The sequence below is a fragment of the Nycticebus coucang genome, chromosome 3 (assembly GCF_027406575.1).
Source record: "Nycticebus coucang isolate mNycCou1 chromosome 3, mNycCou1.pri, whole genome shotgun sequence".
Lineage (NCBI taxonomy): Eukaryota > Metazoa > Chordata > Mammalia > Primates > Lorisidae > Nycticebus > Nycticebus coucang.
The window spans coordinates 77136192-77158052 of NC_069782.1; the positions used below are offsets into that span (position 1 = coordinate 77136192).

General features: G+C 38.5%; 1 protein-coding gene and 1 pseudogene across 6 annotated transcripts in view; both read left to right on the top strand.

Moving 5' to 3' along the window:
- PARG (poly(ADP-ribose) glycohydrolase) overlaps positions 1 to 21861 on the top strand; it is a 147368-nt gene that overhangs the window by 46764 nt on the left and 78743 nt on the right. For all 6 annotated transcript variants that reach the window (XM_053584978.1, XM_053584977.1, XM_053584981.1 and 3 more), the window contains one exon: positions 20158 to 20250. In XM_053584978.1, coding sequence (XP_053440953.1) covers positions 20158 to 20250 — 93 coding nt within the window. The remainder of the gene's footprint in view (positions 1 to 20157; positions 20251 to 21861) is intronic.
- LOC128582480 (mitochondrial calcium uniporter regulator 1-like) lies at positions 30 to 13745 on the top strand (annotated as a pseudogene).

Sequence of the window (21861 nt, forward strand, 5' to 3'; positions counted from 1 at the left end):
CAGGGGTCAGATAGTTATAGGTCTTAGAAATGGCATTAAAAGTGATCTTGGCAAAATTGCCCAAGGTAGCAGTGCAGCCCCTGGCTGAGGTATGGCTGTCTTCAAAACTAGCTATCTGCAGCAGCTTCCTGGGCTCAGGGGCTGAGACAATGCCTGGCCCTCTAGGGATAGGGATGAGATACACCAGTACAGAGCTGCAGCAGCCTGTCACCTAGCGAAGAACAGGGTGAGGCTTGCTGATCTTGTTCCCCCAGTAGCCTCTTCACACAGGGACAGTGGCGAGCTTAGTCAAAACGCTGACACCTTGGATGGCAGTGACTACCACTTGGAGCTCTTAACACCCAGACTAATGTGGCCACTGTAGTTCCCAATGGCATCAAATGCTCTGAACTTGGTCGACTGGCTGTTATGGCTCTGATTGTGCACCAACGTAATCTTTAAAACCTCGTCCCTGAGCAGTTCCCTCAGGAAAAAGTATTCTTCGTAATACTCAATCTGCTATTCCAAAGTGGGTGCTCAATGTGGGTTTGGACTGAGTAGCAACATATAACTAGAGTAAGTAGAAGGCAGAGGCTGGACCTGTTGGGCTGTTCTCACTCTTAATCTATTTGATTAAATGCTAAATGCTACAGCATTCTTCACATTTTCAGTCTTATATCAGTTATAAAACCAAAGTCATTTCAAGAGGATGTTTGACCATTTTCAAACTCAGAAAGTCTGAGAGCCAGGGTCTTCCTCTGTCACCACACCTGGAGTACAGTGGTGTGAATATAGCTCACTACAGCCTTGAATTCCTGGGCTCATGTGATCTTTTTGCCTCAGCCTCCCTAATAGCTGGAACTATATGTATGTTACCACACCTTTCTTAATTTTAAACTTTTTTTTTTTTTAAGAGACAGAGTCTCACTTTATCGCCCTTGATAGAGTGCTGTGGCATAACACAGCTCACAGCAACCCCCAGCTTCTGGGCTTAAGTGATTCTCTTGCCTCAGCCTCCCAGGTAGCTGGGACTACAGGTGCCTGCCACAATGCCCAGCTATTTTTCTGTTGCATTTCCGCCGGGCTGGCCGCCACTCTCGGTATGTGGGGCCGGCGCCTTACTGACTGAGCCACACACGCCGCCCCTTAATTTTAAACTTTTTGTAGAGACATGGTCTCCCTGTGTTTCAGGCTGGTCTGGAACTCCTGACCTTAAGAGATCCTTCTGTCCTAGCCTCCCAAAGTACTGGGTGTAAGCTACCATGCCTGGCCACATTCCTTATTTTAAAACAAATTGCAGTTACTAAAAGTAGCCTGATGCAGTTAAAGTTCTGTGCATTAAAACAAAAAGCTACAGATTTAGTCATCGGTAGATGTATCTACATATGTCTGAGAATCTCTGAATTGTCCTTGGCTTGCTCTGGTGACTCTCTCATTGGAGTAAGAAGGAGGTCTAGATCTGTATGTGGCTATTTAAATTGAAATTAATTAAAATGAAATAAAACTATAACTTCACTTCCTGAGTCACACTAGTCACCTTTCTTGTGGTTAGTAGCCTCATGTGGCTCATGGCTACTGTCTTAAACAGTGCAGATATAGACAATTTTCATCATTCTAGAAAGTTTGGTTGGATAGTCCTGTACTGACTGGATCGTCCTCAAGGTTTCTTCTGTGTCAGACATCATCATTTTACATAGAAACTGCTCATGGGGAACTTCTGAGATTTCTCAGCATTCACTGATCATGTTTTGAATTTTTTCTATTTTTGATGTTACTTGAAATGATTGAGTTGCTGAGTTTAACTTGGTCAATTTTTTAAAAAGATCCCTTCATTGTAATACAATTCGTTTAAACTATTTTTTGTATTTGTATTTTGCATTTTTATTTTTATTTTTTTCTCCAAAGAATCTGCCACCACAGGGTGTTCTCAGACCTTTTGGGAAAATTAGCTTTGTTTCAGCCTTAATAAGAGTGAACTTTGGATTATAATTATTAATTTATATTGCATGGTTTTAAGAATGAAATTTAGAATTAAGCCCTATTTTTTATTTATATATAAATATATATTTATATATTTGGCTTGTATACAATAGCACTGTGCTTCGATGGTGTTTGCAAAAGTGATTGATGGATATGGCCATACAGTCATACAGTAATAGCAGTGAGAAATGGGAAAGACCTATCAGAGCGTCTTGTGCCAGGGTGGGTTTATTTCCTAAGAATAATCATTTACCATAACAGCGTGAAGAAATAAATTCTTCTTTGGAGATGGAGGATAATGAGGGTGTATTATTATATTTTATCTTTCAAAGGTAAGAATACTCTATGTATTTTGTTATTAGCTTGAAAAACACAGTGATTGTATAGTAAGTACTGTTTAGAGAAGCTCTTCCACCATATTTCATAAACTTACACAATTCTATTTTTGGTGTTTAATTAAATTTGTGGAAGAAATGTGACTGTTCTTGGTTAGAAGCATACAACAGAACCTCCATAGTTGATCACTTCCTCCACTGACCACCTTCGTAAGTTGACCTGATTTTCAGAGACCAGACATGCACCACCTGTATGGATAGGTATCGTCGGCCTCGTTCTTTATGTTGACCAGTTTGCTGCAGTCCCTTGTTGGTGAACTTAATAGAGGTTCCACTTGTATTTGGTTCGTAGACTAGATAAAGATGTTTTTCCTAGATTGATTGTGTTCCTAGATGAGTTATTAGTTGTTTGGAATTAGGAGTCATGATGGTATAGTTTCCACCCCATACACAAAAGCCTGTGAATTTTAAGCCTCTGATGGCTTTTTTTCTGAAGTGAGAAACGAATGCAGAGTTCTGTAATTAGAAATAGGGCGGTAATTAGGAGAAATTTGAAATAGGGTTGTTGTGAGGATTGGCAGGTGGACTATCCCTTCATTCCTTCTTCCTCTTCCTTCCCTCGCTGTTGTGAGCTGGGCACTTAGAGTGGAGGAGATTCAGAATGACAGGAGAATGTATCATTCAGCATTCTTTTTCCTTCCCCGCTCCTTTTGTGCTGGCATCCATTGCTGGGGAGGAATCAGATGTTCATAGCATCCTGATTTGTCCTATATTAAACAACTGTTAAATTAATAAAAGAACAGCTGCAGATCATCTCCAGTGTAAATAGCAGAACAAATACCTAAGGGACTCAGTGAATCTCATTCATCTATCCATAGAGCAGATAGATCATTTCAAATGTTATAATGAACTGTGATTTTTGTCAGCATTTCCCAGATTTGAGTCATAGCCCTTTGAAAATTCACAGGGAGACTCTTCATAGTTTGAAGAGGAAAACCAAACCTAAAGACAGTAGAGAGGCAGGGTGACTCCTCGGCAGGGGCCATTCTGTGTGTCACTGCTGCTGACCTCCCTGGGGAACTTGACATTTCACATCATGCCATGAGATAAAATTTTTGGACAGTACTATTTATGTCTATGAATTAGTTAGTTCTAATTTGTGAACTATGCCTTCTTAAGCATGAAAATATTAGACTAGCTGTCTCCTGAAAACCAGTTGGGCTTTATTAAAATTTGGAGAGCATTTTTATTGAAGTCATAATTGTCATGGGCGATACACATGAGAGATCACTCTGTGGCTGGCCTGTCAGACTTTCATGAGCCTTCAGAAATTAAGGGGAATGAGTGAGTTTGTTTTCTTGTAAGCTGTCACATTCTTCTCTGCAAAGTGTCAGCCTGAGTTGTGTGCAGACAAATGTTAGAAACTTTCACCTTTTCCAGTTAATTTTTTTACTCTTACATAATTTAGTGGTATAATTTCTGTTCCTCTATCATTAATTTGGGGGGCTTCTCTAAAAACCTACATGAAGAATAGGTGGATCAAAGAGATCTTAATTTGATGTATATTATTTCTTTTAATTTTTGAAGTAAGAAATCTGTCTCTCAGGCTCTGGAAAACCTAAATGTAGCTCCAGTAAATTTAAGGTATATTATAGAAAGCTCAGTCTATATGCAGTTTAATTAACGTAAAAAGAAAACACTTAACAGTATTCTTGTTAAGCAGTAGAGATTCTGAAAGGCAGTGGAAAGTAGGAGGATGAGCTTTGTAAAATCAGCTAACCCAGATAAAAAGTGTCAGTTAATTTAACATGTTTCTATTGATGCTGTTACATATGAACACTACTGCTCTAGGCATGGTGAATCAACCATAAATCTTGTCTTAAAGGAATTTCTAGTAAGGGCTAGAAGACATATTCATAAATAACTACAACATAAAGCAGAAAGTCTTAAATGTTTTGTGGCAAAAAAGTACAAATAAATTACAAGAAGGAGAGTTACCTGCTGGGTGGAGAAGAAGTTTGGATAGACTTGAGCCAAATTGTTGTTTGAGCAATATATCAAAGGGTTATAAGTTTTAGAGTTAAGGAGGAAATGTATTCCAGGAGTAGAGGAAATGGTACCTGTGGAACCACAAGTAGGTGCTACAGAAGGATGAATTGCTGAGTTGCCTAGTAATTGCTGGTTTCCTCTGTAAGATGCACAGGTGTGTGTGTGTGTGTGTGTGTGTGTGAGAGAGAGAGAGAGAGAGAGACAGATAGAGAGAGAGAGAGAGAGATGCTTAATAAGACTAGATAGGCATTTTAGGGCAAGGTAGCTTGACCCAAGTTCAAGGAATTTGTTCTGTATTGAAAAGTCAGTGAAAAGCCAGTGAAAACTTTCAAGTGGAGGAGGGACACACCAGAAATTGAAGGTGGCTAGCAGCAGGGCAGCAGTTAAGAGTATTGTAGTAATCTTGGTAGACTGGATGAGGGGTTGAGTTAGGGCAGCTTAGTAGTGATTAAGAGGAGGTAATGAATATGCGAGGTCCTACTGGGTCAGTCAGTAGGACTTGGCAGTTAATTGATGTGGGGGTGATCAAAGGAGGAGGAGGCTGTAGCAAGGTTGTGAATTACTAGCCCATTAGATAATAATACTTTGCATTTGTATATCGAGCTTTAGAATTCATAAAATACTATTATATGTGAGCCTTCATAACTCTGTAAATTAATCAATTATATTAGAATTCTTTTTATGGATGGAGAAATAAAGAAATTAGGGATTTTTCTGTGGTTAATACAGAGAGTAAATGCAGCTCTATACTATACCTGTAGTCGTCCAGTTTCTTGGCCAGTGCTTCTTTCTCTAAAATACCCTTTCTTGTGAACCTGGCATCTAGTCCCATTGTGTGCCCGTAAGTTTTTGGATGTGGGCAAATTGCCTTACCATCTTTGGGCTTTAGTTTCTCTAAATTCTCTTATCCTTTCTGTTTTGCTGGGATACTTTCAGGGTAAAATATGATGTTTTTACTTTCATCAACTCTTTATTCAGCAAATAATAATTCTGTGTTTGGTACTGGGAATACAGGATGTTAAAAACATAATCCCTGCTTTTACAGTGTTTCACAAATTAGAGAATGACAGAAAACATGTAAATAAATAATTATAATAAACACTAGTAAGTGCTGTAATATAAGTATGTGCATTTGGCTATAGAGCCACAGAGGAAGGCGTAATTAGGCAAGTCAGGAGAGGCTTCGTAGGAAGTTGTGAACTAAGTCTCGAAGCATAATTAGTGGCTGAAGGCGAGTAAAACAAGGTAGAGGGTAAAATAATGTATCATCATCAACATAGTAGCTATTATTTGTTAAAAAGTTTATAATTCTGACTATATCCCTGTAAGACAGATACTTTTATTTTATGAGTGAGAAATAGGTTCAAAAGGTTGTGATTTAATCACAGTATGTGATGAAGTTAGTGTGGTACATGAGGAAGGTGCAAATAGTTCAGTGTTACCCGAGTGCAGCACATGAGGAGCAGAATGGATAAACAAAACTGGACAAGTCTCAGTGCTTTGGTGGTACAAGTGTGCTGTTTATTATAGGTATTAAAACTAAAGATAATAAAACTGAATGCTACTTTGGTGATGGGAGAATATTTTAACCTGTGTGAGAGACAAAGGATTACTATTCAGTAAACTATGCCCAATTAAAAAATTGGTTACTGTGTAAGTGTAGATATTTTTACTGATCACTTCCCTCAAACATTTAAGGAGAATATAAAACTAATTTTATAGAAACTGAGAAATAAGAGGAGGGAGCTCTTTCTAACTCATTTATAAAGCTAGCATACTTCTGATACTAGTACGTGACAAAGACTATAAAATATTGCAAATGGAATCGAGTAATACTTAAAAAGAGTAACACATCATTATCAAGTGGTCTTTATTTCAGAAATACAAGATTGGAGTCATAGTTTAAGAGCCATGTGATTATTTGGATAGATGAAGAATAAGCATTTAATCCAACTTAATACCCGTTCAGATTAAAGAACTGTTAGCAAATTAGGACTAAAAAGGAGTATCCTCAATCTGATAAAAGAATATGTATGAAAAACCCACAGCTGAAATCATACGTAATGGTAAAATATCAAGTGCTCTTTCCAAAGATCAGGTGAAAAGCAAGCATATCCATGCTCTTTATTTTTAACATTGTACTGGAAATCCTAGTCAATGCAAGAAAAAGAAATAGATTGAAAATCAGACAGGAGGAAGTAAAATATTTTCTATGTGCAGTCGACATGTTTGTTTACATAGAAAAAATGAAGGAACCTAGAAAACAGCTACTAGAACTAATAAGGATATTTATTTAGCAGTAAGGATATAAGGTCAGTATATGGAAATCATTGTATTCAGCGGTAAATGAAAAATTAAAATTTTAAAATTCCATCAAAAATAGCCTTAAGAAACATTAAATACATTAAAAACATTAAATGTAATGAGAAATGTGTTAAGACCTGTACCTTAAAGCCTATCAGCCATTATTGAGAGAAATTAGGGAAAACTGAACAAAAGAAGATATTCCATGCTCATGGACTATGACATGGTGTAATTAAGATCTGTCAGTTTTCCCTATATGCAGTTCAAATCATAATACCAAACAGGCTTTCTGTAGAAAATGGAAAGCTGATTCTAAAATTCATATGGAAACACCAAGGATGCAGGATATACAGAAAAATTATAAACAAAAAGTAGAAAGTTGGCAGACTTAATTTAACTACTTTAGATACTTTAGTTTTGAATAAAACTTCAGTAACCAAAGATAGTATGTGTAGTAAATTCTGTAGTGTTCTCCAAAATAAGGTGACTTTATTTGGAAATACAGTCTTTGCAGATGTAACTAGGTAAAAGAGGTCATACTGGGTTGGGGCATACCCTAGATCAAATGTCTGGTATCCTCACAAGATGAGAAAGTTCCTATGATGACAGAGGTAGAGACTGCAGTGGTAGCTTCTGAAATCCAAGGAATCCCAAGGATTGCCAGAAGCTACCAGAAGCTAGTAAAAGGCAAGGGAGGATTCTTCCTTAGAGTCTTCAGAGGGAGCATGACCTCGCTAATATCTTGATTTTTAGACTTCTAGACTCCAGAACTGTGAAAGAATCAATTTTTGTTGTTTAAGCCACCCAATTTGTGATAACTTTGTTGTTGGTCTTCTCTATCTTTTTTTTTTTTTCTTTTTATGAGACAGAGTCTATGTTGCCCTCTATAGAGTGCCATGGCGTCACAGCTCACAGCAACCTCAAATGCTTGGGCTCAAGCAATTGTCTTGCCTCATTCAGCCTCCCAAGTTGCTGGGACTACAGGTGCCTGCCACAATGCCTGGCTTTTTTTTTGTTGCAGTTGTAATTGTTTATCAGGCCCGGACTGGATTCGAACATGCCAGTCTGGGTGTATGTGGCTGGCACCATAACCACTGTGCTACAGGTGCCAAGCCGGGATTTGTTTATGTCATTGAATGTTGGTTTAAGAGAAAAAAAATCTCTAAGCAGATATTGAACCCTGCTTATGGACATGCAAGCTGAAGTGATTAGGGGTGAAATGTACTGATGCCACACTTACTTCCAGATGCATTAAAAAATGTATTGATGGATGTGCAGAGGATGGATGGATACATGACAACACAACAAAAGAATAAAACATGTTAATTGTAGGGCGGCGCCTGTGGCTCAAGGAGTAGGGTGCTGTTCCCATATGCCGGAGGTGGCAGGTTCAAACCCAGCCCTGGCCAAAAACCACAAAAAAAAAAAAAAATGTTAATTGTAGAAACTAGTATTTGGGTGTTCATTGTATAGTTATTTTAATTTTGGAATATTTTTGAAATTTGGGGGAAAATAGTTACCACTAATGAAGAATGATTATAAAAATTATTGTATATCTATATTGTGGAATATTGTGTAGCATTTATCATTCTGTTACATGGAAAGATTTCTAAGGCTTTCTTTTAAGGCAGAAACTGGTTGCAGAGTATGTATAGTAGAACCTCTGTAAGTTGACCACCCAAGGAACTGTTGCAAACTGGTCAATATATGGAGTTGGTCGTATAAAGAATAGGCCTGTTGTGCTGATATGTGCTTGTAATGCATGTCAAGTCAATAAAAATAAGGTCAACTAAACAGGTGGTTAGTGTAGGGAGGTATCAACTACGGAGGTTCTATTGTATTTTAAAAATTGACATGACACAAAACTAAGTGTTTATATACATACATAAATTCTTAGAAGTTTGGGAAGGGGATATGCATCAGTTTATATCTGAGAAGTAGTTTGCAATTGAGGTTTTGTGATTAAGGAAAGCTTTGACTTCATATCATATAAATGTTTGGCACTTTTAAGACAAGAATACATTCAAATATTAAAAGTTAATAGAAAAGAAGGGTTAAGGGGTCATCACAGAGGAGCTTGTATACATGGGGATAAAAAGTTTAACATAATTAGCAGTCAAAGAAATGTAAAGTAATAGTGAAGTGTCATTTCAGCCCATCAAATGGCAAAGATAATAAGAATGAAAGGCCAGGCGTGGTAACTCAGCTGTAATCCTAGCACTTTGGGAGGTTGAGGTGGGAGGGTTGCTTGAGGTTAGGAGTTCCAGACTAGCCTGAGCAAGAATGAGACCCTGTCTCTACAAAAAAAATAGAAAAATTAGCTGGGCATGAGAGCATGCAGCCTGTAGTCCCATCTATTTGAGAGATTGACACAGGATGGTCACTTGAATCCAGGAGTTTGAGGTTGCTGTGAGCTTTGATGATGCCAGCGCACTCAACTGGGGTGACAGACACCCTGTCTCTCTCTCTCTCACACACACACACACAAAGAATGTGAAAATATGTTAAAGTTTGGAGTTGAGTACTTTCTTACATAGCTCTGGTGGTAATAAAAATTCAAAGAGCCTTTCTGAAAGGCAGTGTGACAGCATACCTCAACAGTCTTAAAAAAAAAAAAAAAGCCACCCATGCTTTTTGATACAGCATTTTCACTTATATAGTCAACTGATACATAAAGGTGTATGTAAAGAAATTCATTGCAGTGGTAGTTATAATAATGGAAAATTGACCATGTCCCGTAAGGTCATTATAAAAGAATTAAATAAATTGTAGTATATCCAGATACCCAATTATTAAAAATGATGATGCAGGGTTATATTTACTTATGTGGGAAAATATCCACTCTGTTAAGTGAAAACAAAATACAAACTTTTTTTCCCTGCAGGGGTAGGGTATTCCTTGGATTCAATAAGAGAAAATACAGACCTTAATAGATAGTAGCAAGGAAGACTATATTCTAAAATGTTGATGGTGGATATGTTGGCAGTGAGCTTACGGGCTATATTTCTTTTCTTTCTGTTTATGTTAATTTCCACAGTGAAATGCGGGATTTTTAAGAAAAGTTTGCTTTTTGTGATATTTATAAGGACTAAATAGTAAAATGGGAAATACTTTTTTTTGTATCAGGTTAAAAATATATTAAATTGTTTAAGCAACATAATTTCAACTTATAAATGCACCTGTATAAGATAAAAGGTAACTCTCTCTCTCTCTCATTCTCTCTTTCTGCTTTCTTTCTTTCATCCCTTTCTTTCCTCTCTCACTTTTACTTTCTCTCTCTTCTACACATTCAGGGAAATGACTCTGGTAACAGATGAGCAAACTACAAGTGATCTCTGAAAGTATACTCTTGAACTATATACTTTAAATGGGCGAATTGTGGAGTGTGTGAATTATATCTGAATAAAGATGTTATTTAAAAAATTAAAACATAGGGGCGGCGCCTGTGGCTCAGTCGGTAAGGCGCCGGCCCCACATACCGAGGGTGACGGGTTCAAACCCAGCCCCGGCCAAACTGCAACCAAAAAATAGCCGGGCGTCGTGGCGGACACCTGTAGTCCCAGCTACTTGGGAGGCTGAGTCAAGAGAATCGCTTAAGCCCAGGAGTTGGAGGTTGCTGTGAGCTGTGTGAGGCCACGGCACTCTACCGAGGGCCATAAAGTGAGACTCTGTCTCTACAAAAAAAAAAAAAAAAAAAAAATTAAAACATAAACACTTAGATGTAAATAGTGGTTATGTTAATATTTGGATCATAGGATTTCGACTTTTTTTTTCCTTTTTATTTAGATTTTGGAGTGATATATATATATATATATATTTTTTTTTTTTTCATTTTTCTTCTTAGATTCTCACTTTGTCACCCTTGGTAGAGTGCTGTGGAGCCACAGCTCACAGCAACCTCCAGCTCTTGGGCTTAGGCAATTTTCTTGTGTCAGCTTCCTAAGTAGCTGGGACTACAGGCACCTGCCACAATGCCTGGCTATTTTTTTGTTGTGGTTTGGCCAGGGCTGGGTTTGAACCTGCCACCCTTGGTGTATGGGGCTGGTGCCCTACTTACTGAGCCACAGGTGCCACCCAGAGTGATTGCTTTTAAAATGAAAGATTGTCTAATAAAATTTGATGTCCTAGACCTTTTATGTAAATTGTATTTTCTATTTTTATTAATGAAGATTATTAGTAACTTTTCAAAATGTTAATTCTATGTAAATAGGTTTAGACCAATGGAGAAAATGGAGTGACTTGAATTTCTTGATTTGTGATTGATTACTTTTTAGAAGTTGTATGCTATGAACTGTTGAAAGAAGATCTGTGGAAATTTTCTTCTTTATTGAAATGACATTGGTTTTCTGATTTTACCAGCTACAGATTTCACTTATTCAAAGTTCAGCAGTCAATATTTACTTAGTATTTTTTTGTGTGTCAGACATTATACTTAGTCAATGTATGACTATGTCTTTAATAAATATTAGAGCACAGTTAACAGATTTAGTTGTTCTGTTAGATGAACTAAGAAGATAATCTCTTTTCTACTTGTATGTTTGTAGATATTTAAATCATTTATATTGTTTTAACTTTTGGCAAATTCAGTTTCTCTATTTTAGTAGTTTTTCTGTGTTTCTGTATGCTGAAGGAAGATAGAAAGATAGCCTCTCTCTCCACTATCACCATGATGAGGTTGCGGTTATTATGATTCTTCAAGGTTAAGGTTGATATATGAGGGGTCACAGAGAGAGCTTTTTAAGGCTTTCTGCCATGGGATTCATGAGGTCAGTGACCATGTCTGTTGTTGTTTACTGTTTTCTCATCTTTTGGCACAAGTGCTTGGCACACAAATGATGCTCAATTATTCATCCAGTCAGTTGGATGAATATGTAATCTATAAGAGAGGAAGGGGAAAAATAGCATTATAATTTTGAAATTCATTGTATCAATTCTGAATGAAACATATATATAATTTGTGACCCTAGGAAAAAAAGTTGGTCACACATGCTCAGAGAAATACTTGCTACATTTTACTGTCTACAGATTATCCAGTAGAGGGCAGGGCTTTACTTGTGGAAGAATCTAATACAGCTTTCCTTTAATCGTCGTCGTCATCATCATCATAAGTAATAACTTTATTTTCTTTAATTGTTATATAATATTTGACAAACAGCTCTTGGCCTTTCTTAAAATTAAGAAATAATCTATATTTTTACAAAACTTTCTCCTTGCATCTCAGTTTGCATTGTACGGATTAATAAATACTTTAGTAAAAGGTAAGATTTGCATAAATATATGAATATGTGAGAAGGCATCAGATCATGTTGGTTTTTCAGATTACACATCCATCCCAAATAGCAGTTGAATTATGTTCTTAAATGAAATTTTTTAGGTTCTCATTTGTGTTTCCAAACCAGTGTTAGACACAGGACTGCAGTGTTGACAGTTATGAAGAAGTGCAGTACAATAATGTTTCATCAGATAAATAGGTGATATTATAAAACTTATCTGCCAGTAATAGTAGCAGCCACTCATGTTTCAGTTTAAAAGGCAAGGACAGGTACCCAAAGGAGAACTGTCAGCATATTTAGACTTTAAGGTTAAAAATCTTTAGGTTTAAAATGTTTGAATAAGCACTTCTTCTTATCCCTCCCATTAAATACAACTAAAAAACACTGGACATTGTATGTAAAACAAACATAGGACTATGAAAGATGGAGAGAAAAAAGCTGGCCAGTTAGGGACTATGGAACCCTAGAAAAGTCATGACACTAGAGTGATACCAGTAGAGGCCTAATGGGGAGCCTGAACTTTCATGCCAACCTAGTAGTATTAAGGCAAGTTTCCCTTTTTCTACCGTAGGCACCAAAGGCTGAGGGTGAACCTGAATTTTTACCCTCCGCTGTCAGTGATTAGATAGCTATTTACCCTTCCCCTGCTGGTGCAGTGCTATAGAAGAACTGCCACAACAAAAGATTTAAATACGATCCAGAGTTTTAAAATAATCAAAATAACCAGATTTTAGTCAAAAATCACTCTTTACCAAGAACCAGAAAAATCTCAACTGAAATGAATAAAAGCACATCAATAGTCATCAATCTTGAGATAACATGTATAATATATAACATGTTCGAATGATCCGACAAGGATTTTAAAGCAGCTATCACAAAAAAGCATCAATGAACAATCACAAATATACTTGAAACAAATGAAAAAATAGAGAGCACCAGCAAAGAAATGAAGCTACAAATAAGAACTAAATGGAAAATTTAGACCTGAAAAATATAAGAACTCAATTATTTAAAAAAATTCATTGAATCGTTCCTGCTGGTGTCCTCCTTGCCCCAGCTGCCCTGGGACTGAGTGTGCTCACACTTGGCCCCACTGCACCCCCAGCTGGACACAGCAGCAGGGAGGTGCCAGCTGGGCCTCATCCTGAGTGCTGCCAGTGCCACCGGCATCCTTCATCTCTGCAGTGCTTCCTGCAGGAGAGAGTTAAGCTTGTCTGCTGGATACCTGCAGCTGGAGCACAGAAGGACAGATTTCACCTCTTCTGGGAGTAGGAAGCTCTACTTTGACACCCATGCCTTAGTATGCCTACTTGAAGAAAATGGATTTATTACTCAGCAGGCAGAAATCATTCTCTCTGCCTTGTTCAAGATCATGGAGGCCAACATGGATAGGATCTACAAAGGCATGGTCACCAAGGTGCAGCAGGAGATCATGAAAAAATATATAATTATTTGGGAGAAGAGTAAATTTTCAGCTCTCAGAGCAGAAAACGAGAAAATAAAAGTCAACCTATATCAGTTAAAATGACATATAATGGATGAAGTGATCAAAATCGGAATAGATACCAAGTTAGATTAAATCTAGAAAAGAGCAAAGTAAAAGAATTGTATTCATTGAATGGAAGGAAGCTGCTGGAATTAAGAACAGAAATAGTGGCATTGCTTGTCCAGCAAGATTGGGCCCTCAGACAGGAAGATAGAAATTGAGGTTGCTGGCCTTAAAACCATGCTTGCATTGCACAAGCTTGATAATATTAAATATTTAGCAAGATCTGTATTTACATGCCTTACAGTAGCTCTGGGATTTTATTGCCTGTGGATATAATAAAATATCTATTTAAAGAGAAAAATTCATTGGATCAGTTTAATGGAGAATGAGAATAACAGAGGAAAGAATTAGTGAACTTGAAAAAGATTAAGGGAAATTACATAACCTGAACAACAGTGAGAAAATAGACTAAAGGCAAACAAAATTAAAAAGCCAGAGTTTATAGCCCATGGGACTATAATAAAGATCTACTATTTGTGTCATTGGATTGCCAGAAAGAGAGGAGGAAGAGGGTGGAACTGAAAAAAAAAATAGTCAAATAATGGCTGAAAACTTGCTGGAAAATTCAGCAAAAGACGTAACATGCAGATTCAAGAATCTGAGTAAAACTTCATATAGGATAAACCCAAAGAAATTTATGCCAAGATGTGTATATTACAGTCAATACTTCTTAAAACCAAAGGCAAAGAAAAAACATTGCCTTAAGGGGAAAAAAAGAGAGAAATAACACATTGCCTGAAAGGGACATACAATTCATATGACAGTGGATTTCTCATCAGAAAACACGGAGGCTAGAAAGAAGTGGCACAAAGCTTTTGGACTGAAAGAAAAGAACCGTGAGCCCAGAATTTTAGATCCAGTGAAAATATTCGTTAGGAAAGAAGGGGAAACCAAGGTATTCTTGAGATGAAGGAAGAGTAAGAATTTGTCATCAGCAGACCTACCCTAGAGAAATATCTAAAAAAGTTTCTTCACATAGAAAGGAATTGATAAAAATAGGAATCTTGGAACATCGGGAAAGAATAAAGAACACAGTAAAAATACATTAAATACTGCAGACGTGTATAATAGACTCCTCCGTCCCCCCCCCCTTTTTTTTTTGCAGTTTTTGGCCGGGGCTGGGTTTGAACCCACCACCTCCAGCATATGGGGCTGATGCCCTACTCCTTTGAGCCACAGGTGCTGTGCCCCCCCCTTTTTTGAATGTTTTAAATTGTTTGACATTTTTTTTTTCACTGTTTTTAAAAATCAGAAAACACTGAACTCAGTAGTTCTTTATATATGTAGAGGAAATATTAAAGACATTTATAAATGGGGAGAGTAAAAGAACTTAAGGGAAGGCAAGCTTCTGTACTTTACTATAACTGGTAAAATCTTGACACCAGTAAATGGTGATAAGTTATATATAAAGTAATGTCTAGAATAACCACTTGACAAAGATCTACTCAAAGAGATGCAATGAAAAACACTTTAGATAAACAAAATTCTAAACTATGTTCAAGCTATGCACCAGGAGGAAGGGGAAAGAAAACGGATGAAAGAAATACTGTTTTCTTTTGGGGTGTCCTTTCACTCTGACTTTTCATGTATCTGGAGATCTTTCCCTGTTTCCTCCTCATCTGGAGCAACTTTTGGATTTTCTTTTTCTTTTTTTTTGAGACAGAGCCTCAAGCTGTTACCCTGGGTAGAGTGCCGTGGCATCACAGCTCATAGCAACCTCCAATTCCTGGGCTCAAGTGTTTCTCCTGCCTCTGCCTTCCAAGTAGCTGGGACTACAGGCGCCCGCCATAATACCCGGCTGTTTTTTGGTTGCAGCCATCATTGTTGTTTGGCGGGCCCAGGCTGGATTCAAACCCACCAGCTCAGGTGTATGTGGCTGGCGCCTTAGCCGCTTGAGCCACTGACGCCAGCCCTATTTTTGGATTTTCTTTGTTTAGGTAATGGCATGCCCAGTTTTATCTCTGAGATAGTGGGTGATGCTTGTGGGTGAGACTCAACCACACCCTGTATGATTGAATCAGTAAATTCTGTAAATTGACCTCCCTGTCAGTAGGTGGCCTGTGATGGATGAAATAAGCTGCATTGTTCTTGGTCCTGTAAGCAGCTCTACTCTCTTAAGTATGTGATTGCCTCAGGTGGTAGTTGGGGCCCTGGAACTTGAGGTAAGACCTAAGTCCCTTCCTAAGCAGTGGCAGGTGGGAGGGTCAGCTGGTTGGAGCTAGGTTGAATGAGCTTACCCTAAGGCTCCATTAAAGCTGGTAAAGTATCTTTTTGAGTAGAGACAGAAGTTTGCTTCTAGCTTCTGGACAAAGCCTCCAGGGAGGGGCTGCAGTGGCCGCTACCAGAAAGTCAGCTTGTGGAGGTGTGGCAGTCTGCGATTCACAATCTGGAAGTAAGAAGCAGTCCTGTGGGGGGTGGGTTGAGTGTGCCCTGCCAGCATTCAGCAGCTAGGACCCACCCTGCACATTCCCCTCCCACCTTATCTGTCCAGGAGGCAGCCTGGCCTAAGACTAATTCACAAATCTCCCCTCTTTGCCTCATAGTAATGTGGTTGAGACTTGAGGGGTGCAGGATGTGGCCTGCAGGCCTGTCCCTAGATCCGGAAGATCAATCTCTGACCTGCCAGGGAGAAGAGTGCTGGGGGTGCCTAAGCAGTTTCCATGTCCCTCTGTCTTGGAGTGTGCCCTACTCTGGTGGATTCACCAGGCAAGCAACACCTGGAAGGTCTGGTGGACAGAGAGCCCACAGACCAGAGCACCCCTCAGTCTGCTGCAGGACCCCTAGAGGAAAGGTCTGAGCCCCACTTCGGTGGAAGCTCAGGTGTAGTGGATGCATTAACATGGGAAAAGCAGCTCTTATGCGCCTTGGCCTATTGTCTCTCAGCAGCCCCCGGCTGCACAGGGGAAGGGAAAGAAAGGGTGTGAATGGAAGAGAGCTCGCAGTCTGGTTGTCTGTGTCCCTCTCTCTGGAAGGCAGGGATTCAATTAATTATCAATATATAGAAAATTAGGCAAGTGAACAAAGACAATTATAAATTCTGGGGTTCCCATAGTTTGGGCTGGAGTAGAGAAATGTTGGTATAGGAATGAGTGAGAGGAAAACTTCTGGGGTGAAACCTTCTGGGAAGGAAAAAGGTGTGTGGAGAAGCAATATGGTCCCTGCTGTCTTGAGTCAGGGCAGCAGTGATGGGAAGTGATACCAAGGGTGCTGGCAGCCTGGTGCTTTGTCCTTAAGAAGCTCTCTGTTCACTGGTGGCAACAGTTATGGGGCTTGTGAGGGGAGAAGAGCTCTCTCCAGCTCAGAGCTCACTGACGTCCAGAGATGTGGGGGAGGTTGCAATCGCCTTATCTACCCTTCTCAGTGGACGCCACACTCTGAGACGGTTCATCTCTGCCTATTGTCTTGCTCCTTTGTGTTCTCAGATGAAAGAAATGAAATAAACATTTAAACATAAACGGCCTGAATTCTCCTATTAAAAGGTAGATTTACAGAATAGATTAACAAATGACATACTGTGTTATTTATGAAAGTTATTTCAGACAATAATACAGACAGGTTGAGAATAAAATATAGATTTATTTGTAATAGCCACAAACTGAAAACAACCAAAGTATGTCTCAATAGGTGAGTGGCTAAACATGGTGTAGTCATACCATGGAATACTACTCCGTAATGAGAAAGAATGAACTATTTAATACTTGGAAAACTTGAATGGATCTTAAGGGCATTATGCTATGTGAAAAAAGTCCGTTTGAAAGGAAATGTAATATATGATTCTATTTATGTAACATCACGAAATTATAGAGATGGAAAATAGATGAGTGGTTGCTAGGGGTTCGGGATAGAGGAAAGAAGTTAAGTGTGGCTATAAACAAGTAGCACAAGACCTTTGTTTTAATGGTACAGTTCTATAACTTGATTTTGGTGGCGGGTACACAAACATGCATGTGATAAAATGTCATAGAATGATGCATATTATATCAGTACTGATTTCCTGATTTTGAAAGTATGCTATGGTTATGTAAAATGTAACTGGGCAAACTGGATGAAGATACGCTGAATCTCTCCATATTATTTATTTATTTATTTATTTTGAGACAGAGTCTTACTATGTTGCCCCTGGTAAAGTGCTGTAGCATCATAGCTCACAGCAACCTCAGACTCCTGGGCTCAGGTGATTCTTTGGTATCAGCCTCCCAAGTAGCTGGGACTATAGGTGCCCACTACAACGCCTAGCTATTTTTAGAGATGGGGTCTCGCTCTTGCTCAGGCTGGTCTCAAACTCCTGAGCTCAAGCAATCCACTCATCTCAGCCTCCCGAAGTACTAGGATTACAGGAGTGAGCTACCACACTCGGCCTTCTCCGTACTATTTTTGCAACATCTTGTGACTATAATTATTTCAAAATAAAAAGTTTTAAAAAGCAAAAAGATAAATCATAAGCAGGAAAAATTTGAATATTCTAAACAAATACATAAGGATGTTTTACACATTTTTAGGCATAGGAAAGCAGGTATCTTTAGTGTGTACCTCTAGTAGAATGTCTTCTAGGAATTTATTTTTTTTTTTAATTTAGTTTTTTTTTTCCTTTTTAGTTTTCATTTTTAACAGAATTAAAGAGGCCTAGCATGAAGAAGCAGCCTGCTTTAGAAGATGAGGATTTAGCTGTTCTCACTTCCCCCCCCACCACTAATATAACCCTTATTTCTGTGTCCTCATTTTCTCCCTGTTAGGTATTATAAACACTATTCATGGCTGGGCTATCATTGCTTTTCCTCTCATACAACTTCTTATACAAGAAAAATAACTTTTTGTTTTCCCCAGAATTTATAATTGTCCTTGTTCACTTGCTTAATTTTCTATATACTGATAACTAATGGAATCCCAAACTCCCTGAATTGCAAATATCTTTCTGTTCATTCTGAATATCAGTTTACCATCTTAATTTAAAAAGAGAAGTAAATATAGGATGGGTTTTAGAGCTTTGGTGTAAAGAAAATTCTTAGTGTTAGAATTTATCTGCAAAACCAGAATGAATATAAATTACCTTTGTTACTTTTTTGGTTTACATACCTTGTCCAGCGGCAGATAAGCAAATGGTTTTACCTTTATCTCAGCTTAGCAAAGAAAAATGTAGAGGTATTTAGGAAGAGTCTGTCTCCTCATTAATTCTAAACATTGATCATGTAGGCAAGTGGAGAGTGCTGTGGAGTGGAGACCAGAACACTTGGGTTCTAAGTGTTGTTTTTAGTTAATAGTTGCTAATTGACCTTCTCAACGTAGGTTGAGCTAACCTCTTGGCCTCAGCTTTGTTTTCTGTGAAATAATGACAAGATCGGACTGGATTATAACTGAGATCTCTTCTAGTTAAAATATAATTTCAAGTAGAAAAATTATTTACTTCAATTCTGACTGTGTAGATAATATCTCTAAATTGAGTATTGTCATTGTCAGTTCTTTTAAAAAAAAAAACATCGTGATGTGGCTCGCTACCTGTAGCTCAGCGGCTAAGGTGCTGAGGTGCCGGCCACATATACCAGGGCTGGCAGGTTTGAACCTGGCCCAGGCCTGCCAAACAACAAACACAACTACAGGGCGGTGCCTGTGGCTCAGTGAGTAGGGTGCCGGCCCCATATACCAAGGGTGGTGGGTTTGAACTCAGCCCCAGCTGAACTGCAACAAAAAAATAGCTGGGTGTTGTGGCGGGCGCCTGTAATCCCAGCTACTCGGGAGGCTGAGGTGAGAGAATCACCTACACCCAAGAGCTGAAGGTTGCTATGAGCTGTGACACCACGGCACTCTACCGAGGGCAACAAAGTAACTCTGTCTCTAAAAAAAAAAAAAAATGACAATTACAACAAAAAAAATAGCTGGGTGTTGTGGCGTGCGCATGTAGTCCCAGCTATTTGGGAGGCCGAGGCAGGAGAATCGCTTAAGCCCAAGTGTTTGAGGTTGCTGTGAGCTGTGACACTACAGCACTCTACCAAGGATGACATAGTGAGACTCTCTCTCTCTCAAAAAAAAAAAAAAAAAAAAAATCCTGATGTTTAGAGAGAAATTTGATTAAGAGGCCTGAAGTAATACCTGAAGCCTCATAGAGATGAGAAATTATAAAAGACAAAAATGGATGATTGCTATCTTTGTTATGCTTCAAATTATGATATGAGAATTATGGTTTTAACTTCCCAAGGGTTCCTAGAAAAGGAAAATTCTAAAGCTTTGGAAATCTCATTGTTTACTACCCAGGGTTAGATTTGACCTATACAGTATGCTCTGAAGTAATTAGTTTGACTTTTATGGTGATTTTTTTTTTTTTAATTATAGGCTATTGAAGCTAGATAGTCCTTGGGGGCATCTGACACAATCCTTGGTGGTCTAGCAGTTTTTACTTGTGAACAAGGGCAGAATGTACTGTTTTTTATTTGACTGTAAATGTTGATATGAGAGATATTTGATATTGGAGATACTTAATTTGTTTTTCAGAGGGCATTAAGGGGAATTATATACATTTAGAAATGAATTTGTAAGTTTATTGGTATTCCCATTGGTATACTTCCATGTGTGTGGTGATGCTAATAATATGCTTCCTTGTGGGATTCCATGAAAAGCAGATATGTAATTTAATTTCATAACAAACATTTGTTCACTGGTTATTATTATTTATATGATATATTTTATTGGTTTTCAGGTACTTGAAGAAGCAGAAGCTCAACATTTGTATCAGTCCATTTTGCCTGATATGGTAAAAATTGCACTCTGTCTGCCAAATATTTGCACCCAGGTTAGTGCACTAACTTTCCTGAGATTCTCAGTTGAATTTACTTTAAACTCCAATGGCCAACGTCAAAGAGAGAGAAGGTGAGGGAGAGATCAGAAACAGTTTTTGCCAAAGAGTGTGGCAGTTTTGCTGTACTAAGGAAAAGGTTAGAGGCTAGAGAGAGTGCTGCAAAAGGACATTAAAAATGCAGTATTCAATTTCTGAGCTTCAGTTTACACTGTTAAGTTTATTTACTCAGACTTTTTTTTTCAAGTGAGATATTGTTTAAACAAATATAGTCATTACTTAAAACATACTAATGGATGTGGAATGTTTTATTGTCAAAATGGCATAATATTACCAACTCCTTACTCATCTTCTCCAAAGTAATATATTTTTATAACAAATGAGTTGATGGTACTTTATCTTTTAAAAGTAAAGGAAAGATTCTTATATTGTTTCATTTTTATTTGGAGTCAATTACTTATATATTGTTACATAACAAATTATCCCGGAATTTAACAGCTTGAAACAGTTAAACATTGGCTCTGCGCCTGTGGCTCAAGCAGCTAAGGCACCAGCCACATACACCTGAGCTGGCAGGTTCAAATCCAGCCCGGGCCGCCAAACAACAGTGATGGCTGCAACCAAAAAAATAGCTGGGCGTTGTGGCAGGCACCTGTAATCCCAGCTACTTGGGAGGCAGAGGCAGGAGAATTGCTTAAGCCCAGGAGTTGGAGGTTGCTATGAGCTGTGATGCCACGGTACTCTACCCAGGGTGACAGCTTGAGGCTCTGTCTCAAAAAAAAAAACCAAACACTTAAACATTTATTATTTCACAGTTTCCGTTGGTCATGAATTCAGGAGCAGCTTAGCTGACTGAGTAGTTGTGGTTCAAAGTCTCTTTTGGTTGTAGCAAGGGTGTTAGCCAGGGCTGCAGTCATCTGAAGATTAGGCTGGGGCTAGAGGACCCACCTCCCTCTAAATTCGCTTGCTCACATAGTTGTTGGCAAGAGCCCTCACCATGTGCCTCTCTATAGGCTGGTAAGATGTCCTCATGACACAGTAGCTAACTTAGAGGGCAAACAGTCCAAGGGAGAGAGTAAAGAAGCTGCAGTGTCTTTTATGTACTGGTTTCTCAAGGCAAATGATATAAGAGAAATATCATTTATATTTCTGTTCATTTAGAAGGCAGTCACTAAGTCTAGCCTTACCCAAGGGGAGGGGAATTAGACTCTGCCTCTTAAAAGGAAGAGTAGCAAAGAATTTGTCAGTATATTTTCAAACCTCCATAGGAGTTATTTTCTTCATAATTTTCTTTTCACATTTCTCTCAACTGTGGCTTGAATTTGCTTTTTGTCTTATTTTGAGGAATAGCCACTCTTGTTGCATGGATACTAGCCAGTGTTCTGCAAAAGCTCTTGCTTCACAGGGGTCCTACAGATATTTGGGTGAAACTATTTCTGAATGTGTGGGATGGTTCCACTGATTGCAGTATGTCATTGAGATACCCCCCCCCCCCAAATCACAAACACAGTCCCTGGAACGCTCCAAAAATACCCAGGCGTGTCCAAATGCCTACTTGGGATCATACTACCTTCTGTTGAGAACCTCTGTTTTCCAACATGCTACATT